The sequence below is a fragment of the Babylonia areolata genome, chromosome 23, assembly GCF_041734735.1.
Source record: "Babylonia areolata isolate BAREFJ2019XMU chromosome 23, ASM4173473v1, whole genome shotgun sequence".
Taxonomy (NCBI): domain Eukaryota; kingdom Metazoa; phylum Mollusca; class Gastropoda; order Neogastropoda; family Buccinidae; genus Babylonia; species Babylonia areolata.
Window position 1 is genome coordinate 52,475,900 of NC_134898.1, and position 26,149 is coordinate 52,502,048.

General features: G+C 43.4%; 1 protein-coding gene across 10 annotated transcripts in view; it reads left to right on the plus strand.

The window, feature by feature from the left end:
* LOC143297726 (trithorax group protein osa-like) overlaps window positions 1-24,287 on the plus strand; it is a 70,683-nt gene extending 46,396 nt beyond the window's left edge. For 6 of the 10 annotated variants that reach the window (XM_076610147.1, XM_076610149.1, XM_076610154.1 and 3 more), the window contains 7 exons: window positions 3,197-3,410; window positions 7,779-8,769; window positions 9,845-10,104; window positions 10,866-10,952; window positions 15,475-15,638; window positions 16,114-16,243; window positions 18,793-24,287. In XM_076610147.1, coding sequence (XP_076466262.1) covers window positions 3,197-3,410; window positions 7,779-8,769; window positions 9,845-10,104; window positions 10,866-10,952; window positions 15,475-15,638; window positions 16,114-16,243; window positions 18,793-21,035 — 4,089 coding nt within the window. In that variant the 3' untranslated portion in view covers window positions 21,036-24,287. The remainder of the gene's footprint in view (window positions 1-3,196; window positions 3,411-7,778; window positions 8,770-9,844; window positions 10,105-10,865; window positions 10,953-15,474; window positions 15,639-16,113; window positions 16,244-18,792) is intronic. The other 4 variants (XM_076610153.1, XM_076610148.1, XM_076610150.1 and 1 more) reach the window with 4 other exon arrangements.
* Window positions 24,288-26,149: the final 1,862 nt, after the last annotated feature.

The following is a 26,149-nucleotide window of genomic DNA, read 5'->3' on the forward strand; positions in this document are numbered from 1 at the left end:
TGTGTTGAATTACTGGAGGTGACTGTTTACCACTGTGTCTGTTGTGTTGAATTACTGGAGGTGACTGTTTACCACTGTGTCTGTTGTGTTGAATTACTGGAGGTGACTGTTTGCCACTGTGTCTGTTGTGTTGAATTACTGGAGGTGACTGTTTGCCACTGTGTCTGTTGTGTTGAATTACTGGAGGTGACTGTTTGCCTACTGTGTCTGTTGTGTTGAATTACTGGAGGTGACTGTTTACCACTGTGTCTGTTGTGTTGAATTACTGGAGGTGACTGTTTGCCACTGTGTCTGTTGTGTTGAATTACTGGAGGTGACTGTTTGCTACTGTGTCTGTTGTGTTGAATTACTGGAGGTGACTGTTTACCACTGTGTCTGTTGTGTTGAATTACTGGAGGTGACTGTTTACCACTGTGTCTGTTGTGTTGCATTACTGGAGGTGACTGTTTACCACTGTGTCTGTTGTGTTGAATTACTGGAGGTGACTGTTTGCTACTGTGTCTGTTGTGTTGCATTACTGGAGGTAGTGACTGTTTGCCACTGTGTCTGTTGTGTTGAATTACTGGAGGTGACTGTTTACCACTGTGTCTATTGTGTTGAATTACTGGAGGTGACTGTTTACCACTGTGTCTGTTGTGTTGCATTACTGGAGGTAAGTGACTGTTTACCACTGTGTCTGTTGTGTTGAATTACTGGAGGTAAGTGACTGTTTACCACTGTGTCTGTTGTGTTGAATTACTGGAGGTGACTGTTTACCACTGTGTCTATTGTGTTGAATTACTGGAGGTGACTGTTTACCACTGTGTCTGTTGTGTTGCATTACTGGAGGTAAGTGACTGTTTACCACTGTGTCTGTTGTGTTGAATTACTGGAGGTAAGTGACTGTTTACCACTGTGTCTGTTGTGTTGAATTACTGGAGGTGACTGTTTACCACTGTGTCTATTGTGTTGAATTACTGGAGGTGACTGTTTACCACTGTGTCTGTTGTGTTGCATTACTGGAGGTGACTGTTTACCACTGTGTCTGTTGTGTTGAATTACTGGAGGTAGGTGACTGTTTACCACTGTGTCTGTTGTGTTGAATTACTGGAGGTGACTGTTTACCACTGTGTCTGTTGTGTTGAATTACTGGAGGTGACTGTTTACCACTGTGTCTGTTGTGTTGCATTACTGGAGGTAAGTGACTGTTTACCACTGTGTCTGTTGTGTTGCATTACTGGAGGTAAGTGACTGTTTACCACTGTGTCTGTTGTGTTGCATTACTGGAGGTGACTGTTTACCACTGTGTCTGTTGTGTTGAATTACTGGAGGTGACTGTTTACCACTGTGTCTGTTGTGTTGCATTACTGGAGGTGACTGTTTACCACTGTGTCTGTTGTGTTGAATTACTGGAGGTGACTGTTTGCCACTGTGTCTGTTGTGTTGCATTACTGGAGGTAAGTGACTGTTTACCACTGTGTCTGTTGTGTTGAATTACTGGAGGTAAGTGACTGTTTACCACTGTGTCTGTTGTGTTGAATTACTGGAGGTAAGTGACTGTTTACCACTGTGTCTGTTGTGTTGCATTACTGGAGGTGACTGTTTACCACTGTGTCTGTTGTGTTGAATTACTGGAGGTGAGTGACTGTTTACCACTGTGTCTGTTGTGTTGAATTACTGGAGGTAAGTGACTGTTTACCACTGTGTCTGTTGTGCTGCATTACTGGAGGTGACTGTTTGCTACTGTGTCTGTTGTGTTGAATTACTGGAGGTGACTGTTTACCACTGTGTCTGTTGTGTTGCATTACTGGAGGTGACTGTTTACCACTGTGTCTGTTGTGTTGAATTACTGGAGGTGACTGTTTACCACTGTGTCTGTTGTGTTGCATTACTGGAGGTGACTGTTTACCACTGTGTCTGTTGTGTTGAATTACTGGAGGTGACTGTTTACCACTGTGTCTGTTGTGTTGCATTACTGGAGGTAAGTGACTGTTTACCACTGTGTCTGTTGTGTTGAATTACTGGAGGTAAGTGACTGTTTACCACTGTGTCTGTTGTGTTGAATTACTGGAGGTGACTGTTTACCACTGTGTCTGTTGTGTTGCATTACTGGAGGTAAGTGACTGTTTACCACTGTGTCTGTTGTGTTGAATTACTGGAGGTAAGTGACTGTTTACCACTGTGTCTGTTGTGTTGCATTACTGGAGATAAGTGACTGTTTACCACTGTGTCTTGCATTGCATTACTGGCAGTGAGTTACCACTGTCTGTTGTGTTGAATAACTTTTTGTCACAACGGACTTCCCTGTGTAAAATCTAGACTGTTGTCTTAGGGGAGAGTGCATTATGATAATGCTGCACCACCCTTTTTTTTTCTTCTTTTTTTTTCTATCTGCAAGTGTATTTGTTTTCCAAAGCACAGTTTTGGGGTAAAGAATGTTGATCAGTTGTTGCTGATAACAGATGGACCCATTTTTTAAAAGCAGGATTTCAGCGAAAATCCTGCTGTCTTTTTTATTTTGTAATTATGAAAAACTATTTGGAAAAGATATTACACACAGACAGAAATCACTGATCTGTTACCAGCAAACTTAATACAGTATCCAGTGAAGCACTGGGAACCGCACAGTCTCAACTGGGAGGGTCGGTTCACAATTTGATAAAAAGAAAAAGCAGGAATTTTGTGCCAGCCATGTTCTGAAGATGATACAGCTGGAGGGACAGAAATCTGTTCTTTAACATTCTGGAGCATACAGCTGAAGGGACAGAAATCTATTCTTTAACATTCTGGAACAGTGTACACTGAAGGGACAGAAATCTATTCTTTAACATTCTGGAGCAGTGTACACTGAAGGGACAGAAATCTATTCTTTAACATTCTGGAACATTGTACGTTTGGGTTGTTTCCCATTATGAATTAATTGTTGCCAGTCTGTGAAAGGAAAATAGCTTTTGTTCAACAGGCATGCAGCAGTATGAAAAATGGACACATATGAGATGCACAACAGTACAGTGGACTGGTTAACAGAGACAGCTGAGCTCTGGACTGACGTTCATTCTGATATCATTGGAGTGGTCAACACAACTTTGAGCTCTTTTCATGCTTTGATATCACTGATTTAGCAGATAAGTCCAATGATGCATTTCATACAGCATGATCTCTTTATAGTGGATTAATATCATAATGTTATCACATCCTGAATGCTTACGCTGCACAGGTGAACAAAGCCAAGAGGTGGAAAGAAATCTGCACGATCGTCAACATTGGCTGTTCAGCCAGTGCGGCCTTCACCTTGAAGAAGAACTACATCCGCTACCTGTTTTCCTTTGAGTGCAAGTTTGACCTGGGAGGCGTGGATCCGGCGCCCATTCTTGCCGAGATGGAGACCTCCGGGGACAGGAAGAGAGAGAAGAAACGAGTACCGTCCCCAGGTAGGAAAATGGTGAACACGAAGAGGGAGAGAAACAGAAAGCCATCCTCAGGTATGCACAATGAAGGTCTCAAGACCCTGTTTTGTGGTCACTTTTGGGCAGTGTTGCTTCAAGCTGTGGAATTGCTGGGAGCCTACCAAATTTCCTGAAAAGAATCCTGGGGGTTATAAAAGGGGTCTATGTATCTAACCAAAAAGAAAGCTGCTTTTTTTTTTTCTTTTTCTTTTTTTTCTCTTAAATCTGAGAGCCTACCAAATTTCCTGAAAAGAAGGGGGAAAGGGGTCTATGTATATAACCAAAAAGAAAACGTAACTTTTTTTTTTAGTTAATTAAAATTTCGGATTTTCTGGAAAGAAGTGAAAGAATGGGTATGTATCTAACCAAACAGAAAGTATACACTTTTCTTTTTTAAATCTGGTCATTGTGTTTTACAGAAAAAGGCAACACTGCTCATTGAATTGACCTGAATTTTAACATGTGTGAATGTAACAATGGTTGCCGTAATTTCATAACATCTTTTGAGTGAGGTTTTCATAACACAAAGTGTTTTTGTAAGTCACTATCACTGTCACTGGTCATGAAACCTCGTTTGGGTGCTGCACTACTGAACGAATTACCAACATTCTCCATTTGTTGCAGTTGTGGAATAGGGCCTGAGTTTGGGCAAATTTCCTCTCTGTCCATTCAGTGATGTTGTCTGCCCACTTCTTTCGCTGTCTCCATCGTCTCATTTTCCCCTGCACTATTCTGTGAACTTTGCTAAAGGATGGTCTTGGAGAACCCGTTGGATCTTGTTACAGGGCTAAGCCGTCTCATTTTCGGTTTTTTCTCTTTGGCCTAGGGTTAGGGTTAGGGCACCAGTGGTGCTGTCTAATGGTTTTTCTTCTTCATTTGTTCTGTGCACTTAGTAGGAGATGCATTGTCCGGAATCATCTAATTAGTAGGAGATGCATTGTCCGGAATCATCTAATTAGTAGGAGATGCAGTGTCCGGAATCATCTAATTAGTAGGAGATGCAGTGTCCGGAATCATCTAATTAGTAGGAGATGCAGTGTCCGGAATCATCTAATTAGTAGGAGATGCAGTGTCTTGAATCATCTAATTAGTAGGAGATGCAGTGTCTTGAATCATCTAATTTCCACTGTTAGGATCATTCTCTGAAGCTCTGCTGTAAGAGTCCAGGACACGTGCATACAAGAAAATAAAACCAGTGCATGTGGGGGCTTCAGCTTTGTTCTGAGACTGATGTTCTTGTCTCTATATTGTCTCCAGTGTTCTGAGACTGATGTTCTTGTCTCTATATATTGTCTCCAGTGTTCTGAGACTGATGTTCTTGTCTCTATATATTGTCTCTGGTGTTCTGAGACTGATGTTCTTGTCTCTATATTGTCTCCAGTGTTCTGAGACTGATGTTCTTGTCTCTATATTGTCTCCAGTGTTCTGAGACTGATGTTCTTGTCTCTATATTGTCTCCGGTGTTCTGAGACTGATGTTCTTGTCTCTATATTGTCTCCAGTGTTCTGAGACTGATGTTCTTGTCTCTCAATATTGTCTCTGGTGTTCTGAGACTGATGTTCTTGTCTCTATATTGTCTCCAGTAATCTGAGACTGATGTTCTTTTCTCTATATATTGTCTCCAGTGTTCTGAGACTGATGTTCTTGTCTCTATATTGTCTCCATTGTTCTGAGACTGATGTTCTTGTCTCTCAATATTGTCTCCAGTGTTCTGAGACTGATGTTCTTGTCTCTCTATATTGTCTCCAGTGTTCTGAGACTGATGTTCTTGTCTCTCTATATTGTCTCCAGTGTTCTGAGACTGATGTTCTTTTCTCTATATATTGTCTCCAGTGTTCTGAGACTGATGTTCATGTCTCTGTATATTGTCTCCAGTGTTCTGAGACTGATGTTCTTGTCTCTATATTGTCTGCAGTGTTCTGAGACTGATGTTCATGTCTCTGTATATTGTCTCCAGTGTTCTGAGACTGATGTTCTTGTCTCTCTATATTGTCTCCAGTGTTCTGAGACTGATGTTCTTGTCTCTCTATATTGTCTCCAGTGTTCTGAGACTAATGTTCTTGTCTCTCTATATTGTCTCCAGTGTTCTGAGACTGATGTTCTTGTCTCTATATTGTCTCCAGTGTTCTGAGACTGATGTTCTTGTCTCTCTATATTGTCTCCAGTGTTCTGAGACTGATGTTCTTGTCTCTATATTGTCTCCAGTGTTCTGAGACTGATGTTCTTGTCTCTATATTGTCTCCATTGTTCTGAGACTGATGTTCATGTCTCTCTATATTGTCTCCATTGTTCTGAGACTGATGTTCCTGTCTGTCTATATTGTCTCCAGTGTTCTGAGACTGATGTTCTTGTCTCTATATTGTCTCCAGTGTTCTGAGACTGATGTTCTTGTCTCTATATTGTCTCCAGTGTTCTGAGACTGATGTTCTTGTCTCTATATTGTCTCCAGTGTTCTGAGACTGATGTTCTTGTCTCTCTATATTGTCTCCAGTGTTCTGAGACTGATGTTCTTGTCTCTATATATTGTCTCCAGTGTTCTGAGACTGATGTTCTTGTCTCTATATTGTCTCCATTGTTCTGAGACTAATGTTCTTGTCTCTATATATTGTCTCCAGTGTTCTGAGACTGATGTTCTTGTCTCTATATTGTCTCCAGTGTTCTGAGACTGATGTTCTTGTCTCTATATATTGTCTGCGGTGTTCTGAGACTGATGTTCTTGTCTCTATATTGTCTCCAGTGTTCTGAGACTGATGTTCTTGTCTCTATATTGTCTCCAGTGTTCTGAGACTGATGTTCTTGTCTCTCTATATTGTCTCCAGTGTTCTGAGACTGATGTTCTTGTCTCTATATTGTCTCCATTGTTCTGAGACTGATGTTCTTGTCTCTATATTGTCTCCAGTGATACGTTGAGTCTGGGGGAAATTGTGGAATATAATAGACAAGAGGTAACACAAGGGCAGGGATTGGGAACAGGAGTGGTTGACCCAGTGCCAGTACCCAGGTGTGACCTCAGACAGGGTTGTCCCCATCAGCCCTCACAGTGGCCTGTCAAATTGGTTTCACACACCCCCTACCAGCTTTTAAATGGCTTGCTACTACACCCATATTCCTTGGGTCCAAAAACTTGTGACACATTTTTCATCATTTGACAGACCATTGTTTCATCTGCAGTCACGTTTTTTCAGGACATCCCTACCCCATTGTGTTCTCACAGTAGTTAGCTTGAGGACAGCGTACTGGGGAGTATTTTTCAGGTCTCTGAACTTTAAGTAAACAGATGTAGATATGCTGGTGTTCCTTGCAGTGCCTAACTACTAAGGACTTCTGTACAATATAATTTTTTGAATGTTTGTTTTGCTTTTCTGTTGTTGTTTTATTTTATTTTTTTTTTTTATTATTGGTTGTTTTTTTTAGCAAGAAATAGATCTTATTTACAGAGGTTACTTTCTTGAATGTAAAGAACAGGCGAAAGAAACTCCATGGGGAACGTGCTTTCTCTTTCACTGGACCTGTCATCTGGAACAAACTCCGTTATTCTGTCCGACACACTCAGTCTTTGTCCTCATTTAAATCAGCTCTCAAAACTCATCTTTTCCACAGTTGTTATGATTAGTTTTCCTGCCCTGTGTGTCTGGCTACGATTGTTGGTGGATGGTGAGAGGAATGGGGCTGTATTGGTATGAATGCCTGGTTGTGTGTGTGTGTGTGTGTGTGTGACCTGTTTATTTTGTGATGTGTATAGGCAAATGAATGTTATGAAGTGTATCTGCATCAATGTATGTATGTGTAATTGTATTACAAACATTTTGTTAACGCTCTGGGGCTCTCCGGAGATAGGGCGTCCAAATATTCATTATTATTATTATTATTATTATAAAGAATAGGACTGGAAATGGATCTCTTTTCCAGTCCCAGTGTACTGTTAGTTGTCATGGAATGTTAATGTTTGAACAAAGTCCTCAGCTATTATCTGCTGATACATACTGATCAGTATATCTGGGGATGGTGTTTTTGATATTTTGAGTTCTTGAAGCGCATGAATCAGAATGTGTGTGTGTGTGTGTGTGTGAACATGAGATTATGTAGGTGTATGTTTGGGATTTTTTCCTGGTTTATTTTTTTTACGTCTTACAGATTTTAAAAATGTTATAATGCCTGATTGTTTTTGAGTATTTGCACCTTTGGTAAGCTGAACTTTTTTATGTGAGTGTAAGGTGTACTGTTGGCATGGCTAGGTGTTGCGAGCATTAGACAGTAGACGCACATGGTGCTAACTGGTCAGTCAGTGGTGATATTGATGGAGACGTATGTTGCCATGGAGCGCGTTGTGTAACAGAGTGACGGTGGTTGCAGGTTCCCAGAGTTCCCAGGATGCCTTCCAGCAGGCACCGGGCCCCAACAACCAGATGATGGACGGGGGGTACCCAGGAGGGGGTGGCGGCATGCCTCCACCCTTCCTGCAGGGCGGGGAGGGTCAGATGATGGGGGGAGGGATGGGGCCTGGGGGTCAGGGCCCCCCCGGCATGATGATGGGGGGCAACATGATGGGTCACCCCAACATGATGGGGGGCCACCACCAGGGCTCCGGCCCCTCCCCCATGATGGGTCACGGCCCCAACGCCATGATGATGGGATCGGGGCCATCGGGACAGAGCATGATGGGCAGCGGCATGGGTCCCCAGGGGGGCATGATGAACTCGGCCACCTCCATGATGGGACCCTCTGGCATGATGGGGCCCGGCATGCACATGGGCTCCAACAGCTACGGGCCTTCGCACGGCATGATGGGGCCAGGAGGACCTGGCTCGGGCAGTGGGATGGGCCCCAGCCCTGGGCCGCCCATGGCAGGGAGCAGCAGCAGCAGCAGTGGGGGTGCAGTCAGCTCCTCGCCCAGCCCCCTGTCCAGCACCCCAGCCAGCAGCAGCACTGGGGGCACCATGGGTACCGCCTCCACCTCCTCCAGCACCAGTATGGCCCTGCCCCCCAGCACCACCCCCAACTCCAGACCCCCCACTGCCGACAGCGTTAGTGTGCAGGACCCCTTCGCTGACGAGCCGGGCAAGGCCTCCAGCCCTGCCACCTTCCAGTCCAGGCCTGGCCAGCCCACCCCCAGCCCCACCCCAGGTGGATTCCCCTCCCCAGGACCCCCCACCACCTCCAGCACTGGTTTCGGGAGTCGTCCCTCCTCCACGTCCAATCCCAGCACATCCCCCTTCCCCAATGGCCCGGGTGGTGAAGCTGGGCCCAATGCATTCCGCCGCTCGGCAGAGGGCTTCCCTCCCAGTGCCACAGGACCCTTCCCTGGCAGGCCTGACAGTGCCCAGTATCCCTTTGGCCAGGAAAAGTAAGTGTGCCAGGTGATCTGAACATACCTGTGATATTGTAGTAACCTCCACTTGGTTTTTTTTGTCTACCAAATTTGAAATGGTATTGTCACCTACATCAGAAAAATACCATCAGGGAACATTGTGTGTAACCATGCCATGGTCGGTTATTTAAATGATACAGCAAGTCTTGTTCAGTTAATAAATACTTCACTGACACTAGTGACAGCATTATTACAACTTCCAACTCTTCATTGACAGCATTGTCATTATGACAACTTAAAACACTTTCATTGACAGCATCGTCATGACAACTTACACTTTCATTGACAGCATTGTCATTATGACAACTTACAACACTTTCATTGACAGCATCGTCATGACAACTTTACACTTTCATTGACAGCATCATCATTATGACAACTTACAACACTTTCATTGACAGCATTGTCATTATGACAACTTACAACACTTTCATTGACAGCGCCGTCGTTATTACAACTTTACACTTTCATTGACAGCATTGTCATTATGACAACTTTACACTTACATTGACAGCATTGTCATTATGACAACTTTACACTTTCATTGACAGCATTGTCATGACACTTTACACTTACATTGACAGCATTGTCATTATGACAACTTTACACTTTCATTGACAGCATTGTCATGACACTTTACACTTACATTGACAGCATTGTCATTATGACAACTTTACACTTTCATTGACAGCATTGTCATGACACTTTACACTTACATTGACAGCATTGTCATTATGACAACTTTACACTTACATTGACAGCATTGTCATTATGACAACTTTACACTTTCATTGACAGCATTGTCATGACACATTACACTTTCATTGACAGTATTGTCATGACACTTTACACTTGCATTGACAGCATTGTCATGACAACTTTACACTTTCATTGACAGCATTGTCATGACACTTTACACTTACATTGACAGCATTGTCATTATGACAACTTATATCTCTTGATTGACAGCATTGTCCTTATGACAACTTAAAACTCTTCATTGGCAGTGTTGTCCTGACAACTTAAAGTGAACTCTTCCATTCGTGCTCAGCTCCAGTCACCCAGGCCAACCTTTCCGCCCATCGTCAGCCAGCTCGGACACCAGTTACGCACCTCGCTTTCCCGGCCAACAAGCTGCCTTTCGAGCCAACGGCCCAGGGGAGGCCTATGGCAGCTCCCACCCCTACGCAGGCCATGCCTCCGCCTTGGGGCCTCGCATGCCTGGCCAGGAGGGCTATGGTGGCTTTCCCTCCTCACAGCACCCGGGTGTCCGTCCGTCCCTCAACCGTGATGGCTCCTATTCCGCACAAGGTCAGTACAGATGACAAGTCTGGCCGTTGGAGCGATATGTCCAGTCTGGCATGTAATGTTCTGAGGATTTCAGTGGTGCGAAGCATGGAGTGCTTTCATAACAGTCATGTACAATATTGGATCAGCATGCACCACAAAATACCTTGAGGGTCAGGCGTTTAATGACTGGATAATTAAAAGTATATTATACCTGCAAATCAAACATTACTAAACTGGCAAATGTACCTTGTGACCATTGAGGCCTGGCTTGGACCACATTTACAGGCATGCCTTATATAGATCTGCCCTGAAATGAGTGAGTTTGGACTGAAAATGATGTGAATTGATGTTTGTAAGGTATCAGAGGGTAACCTGCATGCTTAGGATTGGAATAACTGTCATCACAGGCTTCTTATAATAGTGTTTGGAATACTGATCACTGAACGAGTTACAGTCATGAACAAAGTTTGCCTGCACAGTATAGTGTACCTGTATGTATTGGACATATTTTTTTCTTTTTCTTTTTTTTCTGAATAGGTTGGTGTATTTCAAGAGTTTAGTTTTGCTATTTTCATTTGATGTGAGTCTTCTATAATTTATATTTCTCTTGTTCATGCATATTTACACACTAAGACACATTTATTCAAGCGCTGATTTGCATGCATGTACTTAACACACACATACACACACACTGCCTATTTTGTTGAGCTCTGAAACGACTGACTGTCTCCCTGAACATGGCCTCCAGTTGAGCAAGTGACCCAGTGATTTGCTTTTGCCAGCAGGGGCAGTGTGGGATTGGAATGGTGTGGGGTCATGGGGTCAGCCTTTACCCCATCCTGACCCCTTCTCCGACTATAGCATGAGTGGTACGCTGACATACAGATCCATCACTACTCTTTTTCTTGCTGTACCGTGTGGTTTACATAACACAGGTCTTGTAGAAGGTTTGGTGGTTGTTTTGTGGGGTTTTTTGGTGCTAACAATGGGAGTGGAGTTTTGAAATTCAGATATAAATAAAAATGGTCAGTATGTTCCTTATTTCGGTGCCCTTACAGAATAGCTAAGACAGCCACCAGTTCATTTGAAATGAAAAGCGGATTCGGTGGTCACACATTGTTTAGATTCCTGACTTGAATATTTTCTGCGTTTGATTTTTTTTTTTTTTTTTTTCAATTCTTATTGTTTATTTTAGACATTTTGTTGAAATTTGTAACTTAAAAATGTCAGTTCCACCAGTCATAGTGGTATAGGTAACAGCATTATCCAGAAACCAGTCGTTGCAACCAGATTGCCAAGTATTTGGGTGCCCGTCTTGTGTCATGCTGTTCTGATCAAAATTGAGAAATATAGGGGAATGGGACCCATTGCAATGGTTGAATTTCTTGGGCTTGAGCTTACTTCACCAGATTTAGTGGTCTTGAAATCAGACATTTTCAGGACGTGTCCACATCTTACCATGATCTTCCAATACATGTTTTTAAGATTCTCATCAATTTGTTGATTTGGAGTCTGGCAGCAAAACGTGTGCCAGATAGAGGGATAGTGAGTGGGGAAATAATATCAAGAAGAAAAAAATATTTATCTTACCAGTAGTTGAAATCCAGTGAATTGAAGAAGAGATAGTCAGAAATAATTGAATGTAGACATTCATGGGTTTCCATTCACTTCAATATATTATTATTGTTTATGGTTATTTTCAATTAACTTCAGCTTCAGATTAGTTAACTCAGGCATTGCCACTAACCTGTAAAAGCTTTGTGCTTTTGGGTGATCATTACTGAAAATGTGTGTGAAATGTAAAGTACTGTTTGCTGTGTCAAGTAGTTTAGTCAATAGAATTTTAATAACTAACATATCCTGCTCCTACTTTTGTTTTTATTTTTTCCCCCTAAGTATTGATATGGTGTTGGGGATTTAAGGTCAGATGGTGCGTGGTTTTGATTTGGGGTTGGGGTTAAAACCAAGTGACCGTGTATCTGTATGTGTGGTGTGAGAGAGAGAACAAAATGTTATTGCAGAAGTTTTTATGTTCAGGCTCATGTAGAGCATTTGTTCAACACTGATTGCAAAGTCAGTTTTGTTGTTGTTGTTGTTGTTTTCAGCTTATTAACCGTATTATTCATAGTCTGTGGTTGCTCTTCTTTAGACAGATAACTCAGCAGAAAGGTGCAGGACATGCGCACATTATGTTTATGTTCAGAGAGCAGCGGGGGTTATTATTTTTTTCTTTCTTGTTCCTAAAAGAAACAAGAGAGGCAAGGCCTTCAAGACTCACTTGTGATACACTTTAAAAAAAAAAAAAAAAAAAATCTAATTGTTAAAATGTGTTCTGTATTTGTTATTATAAAGCTTCGGGTTTAAAGAAGGAAAAAAAGTCCTGACGGCAGATTTGAAGCCCGCCTGTTCAGGTGAGAAGAAACTGTCTTACCCAATACACTATCGTGGCTCCTTAACTGACGTTAAAAAATGTAACGTTTAAACATGCTTTTTTAAAGGGCAATAAATCGATTGCAGTATTCGCAGTGAGAACGCTGTTTAAATCATATTATTCTGGTGTATCTTGGGCATTACAAAAATCTTTAAGGGCAGTTAAAAATTCTTTTTAAGTCCGTAGTAAAGGAGACGTGGCTATCGCCGCGATCACACTGCAACATTTAGCTGTTTTCTCTGGATTTAGAGATGTATAAGTTACACACGATACGACATGGTCGATTCAATTTCTCTTTTATGCTCATTCTAGTTTTATAGTTTTAAAGTTGATATGAAAATTGAGTATTTTGTTAAACTAATAACATGTAGAGCCAAGTACAAGTACTTCTAAATGTCGTATGAAATGAAAAGGACTTCATTTTGAGAAAAGTCAAGACTGGAAATTTTTTTTACGTTTTATCAGGGGTATTAACTCTCATGGTTTATTATTTTTAACTGTGAATTCCGACTGATTTTGTGGATACTTCTATGGCAGTTTGGGGCATAATCCAGTAAGTGATGAGGCGTTCACAAATCTTTCTCTGAATAAATATTTAACGGTCTCCTTCTCCAACTTTCCATCACATGTTATCGTGTATTGTCGATTGAATATAGGATTGAACAGGCAGGTCAACAACTTGAAACAAAATGGCATCCATTGTGTTCGCGATCGAGGAATATGAGCACGCGCTTTGAATATGTATAAATATGTGTACGCAATTGATTTTTGCCCATGACCTTCAGGGCTCAGCCAATAGTCCACTCGTATTGATTTTAGTATTTTCCGAAAAAGACCACTTGGGCAAATGAACATAGTGAAAGCCCTGTACACTGAGAGTAAAACACACAAGCTTTTTATGTATTGAGTATAATTTCAAAATGTAATGTTTTAGATGAGGAAGATCAGTTTAATTACAGATTATTTCTCTTTTTTATTATCTGCAGCAAAGACATGCATCAGAAATATAGCTTCCATGTTTAGCAAAAGAAGTTCCTGTTTGAACAAAAAATGAAAAAAATGACTGCTCTTGTTGTTGTGTCAGAATATCAGATCAAAGTGCCGAGTTTAGAGAATAAAAAAACAACAACAAGAACACCCCATCACCCCCCCCCCCCCCCCCCCCAGTAAATTCAGTTTGCATATAATTTGGCTTCTTTTTTTAAAATTTTTTGTGCCCATCCCAGAGGTGCAGTATTGTTTTATACAAGATGACTGGGAAGAACTGAATTTTTCCTATTTTTATGCCAAATTTGGTGTCAACTGACAAAGTATTTGCAGAGAAAATGGCAATGTTAAAGTTTACCACGGACACACAGACACACACACACACACACACAGACAACCGAACACCGGGTTAAAACATAGACTCACTTTGTTTACACATGTGAGTCAAAAAGGAAAACAGCAACAAATTTGAAAAAATCCTCAGCTGTATATTTCTACAGTTGACCCGTCAGGAAGGTTCCCATTGTTGGCAGGTGTCAATTTTGATATGAAAGCATGGGAAAAACACCAGCACTCCAAAAGCATCCAGAAATTCATGTTTTTTTCCTCCCACCAGTCTATGTCAGGTGAGTTTTGCTTGAGGAGCACAGTTATATTTGAATGTTTTTTGATTTTCAGGGTGAGGGTGTTTTTTTTAAAGATATTTTTTTATTTGTTTGTTTCAGTGTGCTGTGATTTTAAGGTCCTGAATTAATAAAAGAAAAATGTAATCTTGATGAAATGCCCCATCTGAACTATATTTGCATGTCATTGTAAATACAGAGGGTTGAATCCATTTGGATGAACTATATTTGCATGTCATTGTAAATATAGAGGGTTGAATCCATTTGGATGATATATGCATTCACATTGACCAGCAAAATGATTTGCATCTCTTTATTTGCCATACATAACATTTGCACTGATCAGCAAAACAATTTGCATATCTTCTGCCATACATAAAATGTGCATTGATCAGAAAAACAATTTGCATCTCTTTATCTAATCTGCCATCTTGCCTCCACGCTTCTGAGTAATGTGTTTTGCAAGCATTTGAAGATTTGGTTGTGAAAAATCCTAGCCAGAAGTAGGCTTGTTAAAGATACAGACCTGTGGCCATGTTGAAGCTTTGGCTACAACCATACTCTTTGGGTACAGTTATTTAAAAACAGTGATAAATAAATCAGTGAGTTTTGTATACCGATTTGGTGGCCATGTCTCAGCACCAGTCAGTTTGACACATAACACACTTTTGTTGGTGAGCCGCAACTTAAGGTATTGTATGGATTGGCTGATGTATTTTTTGTGTGGTAATTGCCGTGATATGTTTTTTGGGCATCACATACTGACCAAATGAAACTGGCTATAGCTTGCATCAAATCAAACTGGCTATAGCTTGCATCAAATCAAACTGGCTATAGCTTGCATCAGTTTGAAATGGTAAGTTTACTAGTCAGACAGGGAGTGGATGAAGAATTCTGTTTATTGTGAAAAAAAAAAAAAATCTGTACAATGTTGTGTTTTTAAGATTTGCAAGTATTCAGCCCCCCCCCCCCCCCACCCCCCTCAGTTTTTTGTTTATACTTTTCTTTAGAACACTCTCTTGCTGGAAACAACTGGTACTTTACTAAAATATTCATATATTCCATTATCTTTACAATGTCACAAAGAAATTGAATACTTTGCAAATTGGGAATTGAAGGTGAACAGTAAACCCTCCTATAGAACAATGTGCTGAATGGTGGTGGGTATGTGTGTGACAGGTCGTGACGGGGCCTATAGAACAATGTGCTGAATGGTGGTGGGTATGTGTGTGACAGGTCGTGACGGGGCCTATAGAACAATGTGCTGAATGGTGGTGGGTATGTGTGTGACAGGTCGTGACGGGGCCTATAGAACAATGTGCTGAATGGTGGTGGGTATGTGTGTGACAGGTCGTGACGGGGATAGATGGTCACCAATGCACAGCCAGCGCAGTTTTGCCTCCAGCGCCCCAGGCACACCTTCCATGGGGCCCTATGGCAGACCTCCTGGAGTGCGTGGGTCCCCCCAGCCCAGGGATAAAGTCCTGGCCGCCAGATTACAGGTAGAGCAGCAGGTACTGCATGGTGTGTGTGAGTGAGAAAGGCAGCAGATAACATGCACAGGAGTTGATGTGTTGCCCACAAGCTGTCAGTCAACTGTTGAAAGAAGATTGTTGTGAGTTTGATGTGTTGCCAACAAGCTGTCAGTCAACTGTTGAAAGAAGATTGTTGTGAGTCTCCGGTGGGTGAGGGACAGAGGGGAAGGATTCTGTGGAAAAGCACAGCACCAGTGTCGTCTCTCAGGCTTATGGTTTATTGAAGGCATTGTGATTCATTGGACTGTTCCATGTAAGACTTCAGAACTTAGACTGAGATATGGAAGGCGCTGACTTGTTGGTGTGGACAGGCATTCTAAATGTACTGTAAGATCTACTTGCAGTGGCCTTCCTGGTCAGCTGGATGGACAGAAGTGGTGGGAACAGAGTGAATTAGTTGCAGTTTTCCCTGCATGCCTGGAGAAAGTGGATGAGGATTTGTGGTGTGTTGCAGCAGAAACCTTGCACCATGCTGGCCAACATCCCGGCCCAGGCCAAGAAGGAGATAGTCTTTCCTGCTGACAGCGTTGAAGCCACACAGCCCACCCTGACCAAACGTCGCCGCCTTACACACAAAGATATCTGTGAGTAACCAGCCTAGAGGAAACCTGAGGGAATCTACATGAGGCATAGAGAGTAGGCTGTTACACCACACTGAAGTACAGTGACATTTGATCTGTGAAGTGTGACAAAGGCACTGCCCTTAAACCTTTCCTGTTTAGTGCTTCCCATCAGCTTGCATGCTGGTCACTGAGATAAAAAGATAAAAAGAAGGGGTTCTGAGGGGAAGTGACCTGTATGCAAGTTGATGGGTCACACTGAACAGCAGATAATGTATCATTTTATAGGATCAGACTGAACCTCACACTGAACAGCAGGTAATGTATCATTTTATAGGATCAGACTGAATTCACACTGAACAGCAGATAATGTATCATTTTATAGGATCAGACTGAACGTCACACTGAACAGCAGATAATGTATCATTTTATAGGATCAGACTGAACCTCACACTGAACAGCAGGTAATGTATCATTTTATAGGATCAGACTGAACGTCACACTGAACAGCAGGTAATGTATCATTTTATAGGATCAGACTGAACCTCACACTGAACAGCAGGTAATGTATCATTTTATAGGATCAGACTGAATTCACACTGAACAGCAGATAATGTATCATTTTATAGGATCAGACTGAACGTCACACTGAACAGCAGATAATGTATCATTTTATAGGATCAGACTGAACGTCACACTGAACAGCAGGTAATGTATCATTTTATAGGATCAGACTGAACCTCACACTGAACAGCAGGTAATGTATCATTTTATAGGATCAGACTGAATTCACACTGAACAGCAGATAATGTATCATTTTATAGGATCAGACTGAACCTCACACTGAACAGCAGATAATGTATCATTTTATAGGATCAGACTGAACCTCACACTGAACAGCAGGTAATGTATCATTTTATAGGATCAGACTGAACGTCACACTGAACAGCAGGTAATGTATCATTTTATAGGATCAGACTGAACGTCACACTGAACAGCAGGTAATGTATCATTTTATAGGATCAGACTGAACCTCACACTGAACAGCAGGTAATGTATCATTTTATAGGATCAGACTGAACGTCACACTGAACAGCAGATAATGTATCATTTTATAGGATCAGACTGAACCTCACACTGAACAGCAGGTAATGTATCATTTTATAGGATCAGACTGAATTCACACTGAACAGCAGATAATGTATCATTTTATAGGATCAGACTGAACCTCACACTGAACAGCAGGTAATGTATCATTTTATAGGATAAGACTGAACGTCACACTGAACAGCAGGTAATGTATCATTTTATAGGATAAGACTGAATTCACACTGAACAGCAGGTAATGTATCATTTTATAGGATCAGACTGAACCTCACACTGAACAGCAGGTAATGTATCATTTTATAGGATCAGACTGAACGTCACACTGAACAGCAGATAATGTATCATTTTATAGGATCAGACTGAACCTCACACTGAACAGCAGGTAATGTATCATTTTATAGGATCAGACTGAATTCACACTGAACAGCAGGTAATGTATCATTTTATAGGATCAGACTGAACGTCACACTGAACAGCAGGTAATGTATCATTTTATAGGATCAGACTGAACGTCACACTGAACAGCAGATAATGTATCATTTTATAGGATAAGACTGAATTCACACTGAACAGCAGGTAATGTATCATTTTATAGGATCAGACTGAACGTCACACTGAACAGCAGGTAATGTATCATTTTATAGGATCAGACTGAACGTCACACTGAACAGCAGATAATGTATCATTTTATAGGATCAGACTGAACCTCACACTGAACAGCAGGTAATGTATCATTTTATAGGATCAGACTGAACGTCACACTGAACAGCAGGTAATGTATCATTTTATAGGATCAGACTGAACGTCACACTGAACAGCAGGTAATGTATCATTTTATAGGATCAGACTGAATTCACACTGAACAGCAGATAATGTATCATTTTATAGGATCAGACTGAATTCACACTGAACAGCAGATAATGTATCATTTTATAGGATCAGACTGAATTCACACTGAACAGCAGATAATGTATCATTTTATAGGATCAGACTGAACGTCACACTGAACAGCAGATAATGTATCATTTTATAGGATCAGACTGAACTCACACTGAACAGCAGATAATGTATCATTTTATAGGATCAGACTGAACGTCACACTGAACAGCAGATAATGTATCATTTTATAGGATCAGACTGAAGCAGCCTATCAGTAACCCACTTGAAATTTGATTGGTGTCAAACCAGCAGGATGGGTTGACAGAACTACTAGGATCATGGGGTGATTTCCCCACAACAAAACAGCTTCTTCAGAGAGCTCACTGGAAAGCTTTTGTTGAGACAGACAAGGCTGGTTCCTTAATGTTTCCCAAGATTACACTTTCTTGGTTGATAAGTTTACACTGCAGTGGTTGATTTGTCCACTTGCAGTGGTAGGTTTTTTGTTGTTTTTTTCTCAATGAATGCAGCTGCCCTCACCAGTCCAATGTAACAGACAGTAAGGCAGGTGGTGAATGTGTGGACAGGTCCTGTGGAGGCCTGGCGCCTGATGATGGCCCTCAAGTCGGGACTGCTTGCGGAGAGCACGTGGGCCATCGACACTCTCAACATCATGCTGTTTGACGATGCCACGGTCACCTACTTCAACCTGTCGGGTCTGCCGGGTCTGCTGGAGGTGCTCAGTGAGCAGTTCCGGGCCACGCTGCTGCACATCTTCCCCGAGTTGAACCGCCAGGAGCTGCACGCACAGGGGGGGAGTCTGCCCCCCTGCAGTCCTGTTGGGGAGGAGGAGGGGCCTGACGGAGAGGAGGGCGGAGCCGCCGGCCTGATTGACGCGGGCAGCGAGGCCCAGCTGGACAAGTCATTGTACGGCGGGGACTTCACCTGGGTGTCGCGTCAGGGGCGGGGGGTGGTGAGGGACCAGGGGTGTGGGGATGGTGCGGTGCTGGACCCCAAAAAGTGGGACAAGCACTGCAGCTTTGTCAGCGGCCGTCGGCACTGGCAGAAAGGGGGCGGGGACATCACGCGGCATGTGGTGCCTTGCTTTGAGAGCAGCCGGACGGGGCAGTTCCTGACAGACATGTTCTATCAGAACAGGACTAGCAGGAGGGAGGTGGGGAGGAAACGCAAGGCAGCTGTGGTGTCTGACGGTGCCATGTGCGGGAAAGGACCCAAGCGGCCATGCAGCCAGGACGCTCCCTCAGAGAAGCAGTGCAAAGAGGGGGGTGTTTCACGGCCCAGTGCTGGTGACCTGTGTGATCATTCCAAAGGGTGCAGTCAACAAGTGCTCCATCACAACAGTGCCGCCTCTCTCGGGGACATCAAACAGGAGCAGGGTTCAGGTGTACATCACTGCCAGTCCCACGATTCCCTTCCTCCTCCTTTGTTATCTGGTACCAGAGAAGGAGGTGAGGTTTCCCCCGAAGACGGTGTGAAAAGCAGTGCTGGTGATGTGGAAGAGAGCAGTGATAAGTGTGCACCCCCCCAGTTAACCAGTGAGGGAGAGGAGGCGGGAGTGACAAGGACACCCAGTCAGGACGGAGTGCCAGACAAGTCTGTGGGAAAGGAAGCCCCAGAAAAGGTGGAGCCAGACACCAGTGGTGCAGCAGCAGGTCCCAGCCCCAAGGAGGAGGAGGATGAAATGACGGCAGAGATAGTGGCCATGATGATCAAAGAGCAGGACAAGGAGATGGAGGAGGAGGCGTACCGGCCCGACGAGCCCCCGCTGACCACGGTGCAGTCTGACCAGGAGGACGTGGGCAGTCGCTGCGTGGCCATCTCAAACATCTTCCGCAGTCTGTCATGCATCCCGGGCAACGAAGGCCTGCTGGCCAAACACCACGGGCTGATGTGGCTGCTGGGTCAGCTGCTGCTGCTGCACCATAGCCACCCTCACCGTGCCAAGCCCCCACCTGCCCCACCCCTGGACCAGCAGGATGTAGTGAAGGTGGAGGAGGAGGTGGTGGGGAAGGTGGAGGTGGAGAGCGCCAAGGAGGAGGAGGGGGACAAGGACTGGGCCACCTGCCCAGAGTGGTGGTGGGACACCCTGGAGGCGCTGAGAGAGAATGCGCTGGTGATCCTGGCCAACATCTGCTCCCACATGCACATGCGCGACATGGCCAACGAGGTGTGCCTGCCCATCTTGGACGGGCTGCTGCACTGGATGGTGTGCCCCTCCTCGGCGGCCTGCGACCCCCTGCCCTCGGCCTCCTCCGCCTCCCAGCTGTCCCCGCAGCGCCTGGTGCTGGAGGCCCTGTGCAAGCTGTGCATCCACGAGGAGAATGTTGACCTGGTGCTGGCCACCCCACCCTTCTCCCGCATCCTCTTGCTGCTGGAGCGCCTCATCCGCCTGCTGGCTGAGCGGTCCCAGCCCGTGCCCCGCGAGTTCTCCATCGCCCTCCTCTCACGCCTTGTGCAGGGCGACGCCGTGGCCGCTCGCGCCATCGCCCTCCAGCACCCGTCCATCCCGCTGCTCATTGAGTTCATCGAGTCCGCCGAGCAGTCGGCCATGGCAGTGGCAGGCCAGCATGGGTCCGGGGCTGGGGTGCAGAGCAACCCCGAGGCACTGGGCACGTCCCTGGACATGCTGCGGCGCGCTGCCTCCACCCTGCTGCACATGGCCCGCCTGCCCCACAACCGCAAGCTGTTCCTGCACCACCAGAGTCGGCTTCTCGCCCTGGTCATGTCCCAGTGGTTGGACTGTGGGGTCACCCACATCATTTCTGACGTCCTCTTTGAGTGTTCACAGTTCAACCCCCTCCCCACGTGACCAACACATCCTTGTCCTGTCTCTGACGGACAACACGCATCTTGGAAAGAGAACGTTCTGGTTTTTGTGTGCATGAAACGCGGGAACTCTGCATCGGAACTCATGGGTTGGAATGGGTCATTTTATCATAGCCTGACTGGAACAAGGACTGTGTGAAAGCAGAGTGTGTTTGAGGGAGCGATGTTTTAGGGGGGGAGGGTGGGGGGTAATGTGGGAGTGGCACTGAAGTGGAAAGAGGAAGGGCAGGACTTAGCCTCCACATGCACACACTGCCATACGCAATGGAAAGGATAGACTTGACCTGACAGAGAGGACAGGACGGCATGGCAGGCAGAAGGGAGAACAGTGCTTGGTACTGACCCATGTGATCTCCTTAGGTGCTGTTGACTGTAGCCAGGGCCTGACAGCTCCCTGGACACTGTCTGCAGAAAGGCCACTTCAGGAGGAACTCACTCACTCAGTTGTGATGTCTCCCTCATCCTCAAGAGACAAACTGTGATCTTGTCAGTGTCATGCCAGAACAATCCTCTGACAGTTCATGTCATTGTCAGCAGGAACCTCCCCCCCCCACACCCCCCTCTCTGTCATTGTTTTTGTCGTCTTTTCTTGTCTTGTTTTCCTGTGTATCAGGATGAATGCCAGCTGGCTGCTAGGCAGCTCTTTGGATGGATGAATCTGGAGACTGTTGAGAAATTGTTGAGGTGTAACAAGTGATTGTGACATTTTACCTTGTGAGCGTGAGTTACGATAGCACATGATCCCCCAGTATGGTTTGGAAACAATGCCATGTTTGAAGTGGATTCCTGTCATGAACTCTGGACTAGCAGTCCTCGGGCTGTGCGTTCTGCTCACTTCTGTCTTCATCCTTTTCATTATTTGGACAGTGTACATACTACAGACGTGATCAATCATGCTTTTATTTTTTCTGTAAACATTTCTCCTGTAATTAACTATAAGGTGGTTGTTAAACAATTTTATATTCAGACTTGCTAGCTGTAGCTACTGTTTTGAGTCTTCATTGTTGTGCTGCCTTGGAGTAGAATTTCACCATCATGCCAGCATTTTCTGAGGACATGTTTGTGGAGTGCACTTGAATTAGGTAGGCGGTGAGTGGGCATGTGACAGTTGGAATAAACTGAGTCCTTTAGAAATATCAGTGCAAGTTTGTTTGATTGAATGGGGAGCATGCTAGTAGCATTGTCAGGGGTGTCGTGAGGGAATGGAGTAATGTGTTGTTTTATATGCTTCTGAGTAAATGGATATGAAGGTGATAGATAATTTCTTCAGTTGAGAAGGTTATCCAAGACATTTAGGCAAGTGATGTAATCAGAGTTGAAAGTCCTATCCATACTGCCAATAACATGATGCTTATTCCCACAACCCGTGCCAGGTTTCGTCTCTGACTTGGCATAGTGCTATAACGCAAGATTGTTTACATATTTTAATTATCTTAGAATCTTAAGTGTTTTGTTGGTATCTGTAAGTTTAAAAGATGATTCCAAGTTTTGTGCAAATAAGACTGGTGACACATGGATCAGGTAACATGCAGGCGAATCATGTAAAACATTTCCAGCAAATATGTTTTTTTAGTTGTTTGTGACGATCAAAGGAAGTGCATTCTTTTACCACTTTGAGTAAGGTGATATTGTTTGTGATGATCAAAGGAAGCGCATTCTTTTATCACTTTTGAGTAAGGTGGCATACCTTATCAGACATTAAGTCTTTAGGTTTACAGACATTGCACTAATTGCAATGAGGTTTGAACAAAGTATTGTCTGCTGAAAATCCTGGATGTTCTTGACTATGCCTTCCTTTTGTTTTCGATATGGAGAATTTTGGAGTGGTCAGTGGGGAGAGTTTTGGTAGACTGAATTGGCAGCAGTGTTTATCATCAGCCTAGTTTGAACAGTTGGCTTGTTGGACAGGGAGGTGCAGTAGTAATCAGTGTGTAGGGATGGAACATGTTGGACAGGGAGGTGCAGTAGTAATCAGTGTGTAGGGATGGAACATGTTGGACAGGGAGGTGCAGTTGTAATCAGTGTGTAGGGATGGAACATGTTGGACATGGAGGTGCAGTTGTAATCAGTGTGTAGGGATGGAACATGTTGGACAGGGAGGTGCAGTAGTAATCAGTGTGTAGGGATGGAACATGTTGGACAGGGAGGTGCAGTAGTAATCAGTGTGTAGGGATGGAACATGTTGGACAGGGAGATGCAGTAGTAATCAGTGTGTAGGGATGGAACATGTTGGACAGGGAGATGCAGTTGTAATCAGTGTGTAGGGATGGAACATGTTGGACAGGGAGGTGCAGTAGTAATCAGTGTGTAGGGATGGAACATGTTGGACAGGGAGGTGCAGTAGTAATCAGTGTGTAGGGATGGAACATGTTGGACAGGGAGATGCAGTTGTAATCAGTGTGTAGGGATGGAACATGTTGGACAGGGAGGTGCAGTAGTAATCAGTGTGTAGGGATGGAACATGTTGGACAGGGAGATGCAGTTGTAATCAGTGTGTAGGGATGGAACGTGTTGGACAGACTGTTGAACAGGAGTAGAACAGTAGAAATAGACTGGTCATGTCAGCGTTCTGTGTGTGGGAGGTTTCTAATCTAAAACTAGAAACAAGATGGGTGGGGTGTGGATTGGTAGAGATGGCAGTTGTGGTCGGACCATTTTATCTTCATCTCCTCTTCTCATTGACTGTAAAAAGCCTGGATTAATGGAGGGTAGTTTTAATCTACCCATTGCATTTCAAAGAGGAAGGTACATCTTCTTGTCTTTTCGTCTTTTCCATTTTCTTCAGATTATCAAAAATTATTGTGTGTTTCTGCAGCGTATGAGTTACAGCATATGAATGGTGTACCAAACTGGTATGTGAATAGATGACATGTAATCATGTTTTTACAATACTCTTGATTCTTGGTATGTTTTGGAGATTCCCGTTGGTTATTCTGTTCATTTGTCATTGATTCATAATCATGGTGAGGATCAAAGAAGGTAACTCATTGCTCTAATCACAGATCTGCCTACTGCATGCATGAACCTATGAAAACAAATGTTGCATATGAAAATTGTTAAGGTGAATTGCTGGAGTTCTGGATAAGCAGATGGCAAATGTCTCCAGTTACAGTTTTATTCATTTGAACATATATTCGTGATTCCACTGAAGCAGTTTTTATGTTGTCAACTGATCTTTTTGTTTTGTTTTTGTTGCAGTATTTATGTGTACATGAAGTAAACTTGCGAGAATTGACATTCTGTGTTGAGCATAGCTTTTCAATGATCTTGTGTTTGTACATTTTAAACATTCACCAGGTTGACAGACGTGACTGGTTTGCTCCACGGTTGCAACATCACACACTATCACCACTGCCGGACACACGCATTCAACACCTCACAAACATGTCTCACACCAAATTAATGGTGTCCTCTTTCTCTGAACCCCCTCACTGGGAATAGTTGTGTTGACCAGGAGGAGACAAAGCTGGAAAGAAAGTAATTTCCAGTTGGATGAGTAAAGATGTGTCAGTCCTCATGCCAGTCATGAATAGTTCTTCATTTGTGAGCTGCAACTCCGAAGTTCACTGGTATGCACAAGTAGGCTTTAAAAATGTGTCTGAGCATTTTGTACCCCCGCCATATGGGCAGACCTACTCCCTTTTGGGGGGTGTCATGAACAGTTAACATTGTTAAACCACCATGTACGACCCTCCTTCTACCTCCCATCACCACATTCCCCTCCTCACTCTGATGTCTATTTGCTATCTGAATGGCCCAGCCTATTGCTTTTCTCATTGGAAATGCTGTATTCTTCCGTCTTCATACACCTCCTCAACATTCTGCCATCACAGACACAAAGGTTCTTCCATTTGAATGCCAACACCTGCAATCCAGTCTTGCAACAGATCTTGGAAGGCCAGGCACTTACATCAGTTTCTTAACGAGTGCTCACACAATTACCTGTGATGCTTCCATAAACTCAACACTCATACACACATACAGTGCACATCTGTATGCACGTGCACACACAGCCCTCCAACACCCCTAATAAGTGAAATAAAACTAAATCCAGAAAAAAAAATCACCAAAAGTAGTGAGGCCAATGAAGGAGGTATATCTTTCACAACTATCAAAATCTGAGAAAAAAGGCTATCAACACAGGAGAGAGAGAGAGAGAATGGGACAAAGTAAGAGAACATTGTTGGACTTCAGTTTCTGGGACCCAGTCTGGATCACATGAGTTAGGTTAATCGCAACTAATGGATATCTTAAATTTATACTTAGTCACAGTCTTTTGGTCTTCCTCTCTCAGTTCTTGTGATCAAAAGTTGATTACAAAGAAATAACAAGCAGAAAATCTTGTCCTGTTTAGCATCTACTTTTGAAAAGCGCATAACAAGCAGTTCATGAAATAAACACACACATAAAAAACTAGCAGACTTAGTTGTATTCTCCAACTGACTTGAAATGTCATTGATAAGGCAGTTAAAAAAAAAAAAAAGTCCATAGCAAGACAGTAAAAAAAGGAAAGAAAATCAAATTGAAAATAATTTTAAGGGCAAATGTAAAATATACATTCTACTAACCTCTCTAGATTATATGAAAAAAAAGTTGCCTCAACTTTATAAACAGATTAGATTCAGATATGACCTTTCTCCAAAATGCAAAACACTGCAATTGCTTGGGGGAACTTGAAGGTGAAAAATCGGAGCCAGGTGAAAAATGTCTGTGTTGTAAGGTCGATCTGAACATCCCCAACCCGTGGTTTCAGGTTTTGCAAACTATCTTTACACATCACACATCACATACATGTACATGTACATAAACATATACATCATCCCCTCCATTCCCATTTCAGTTCAGTTCAGTACCTCAAGGAGGCTACAGTGTGTTTGGAAAAATCCATATTATATATGCTTCACCACATCTGCTAAACAGATGCCTGAACAGCAGAATAACTCAACGTACTCAGGGCTTGTGGGGAAAAAGGATAAATAAGTGAAGAAATGAATGATGATAATGATAATAAAGGTAAGTACACGAAAATACAGTGCAAGGAAAGATAAGTAGAAGACCATGACATGAAAGAAAATGGGCCATGCGCAGTGAAACCCT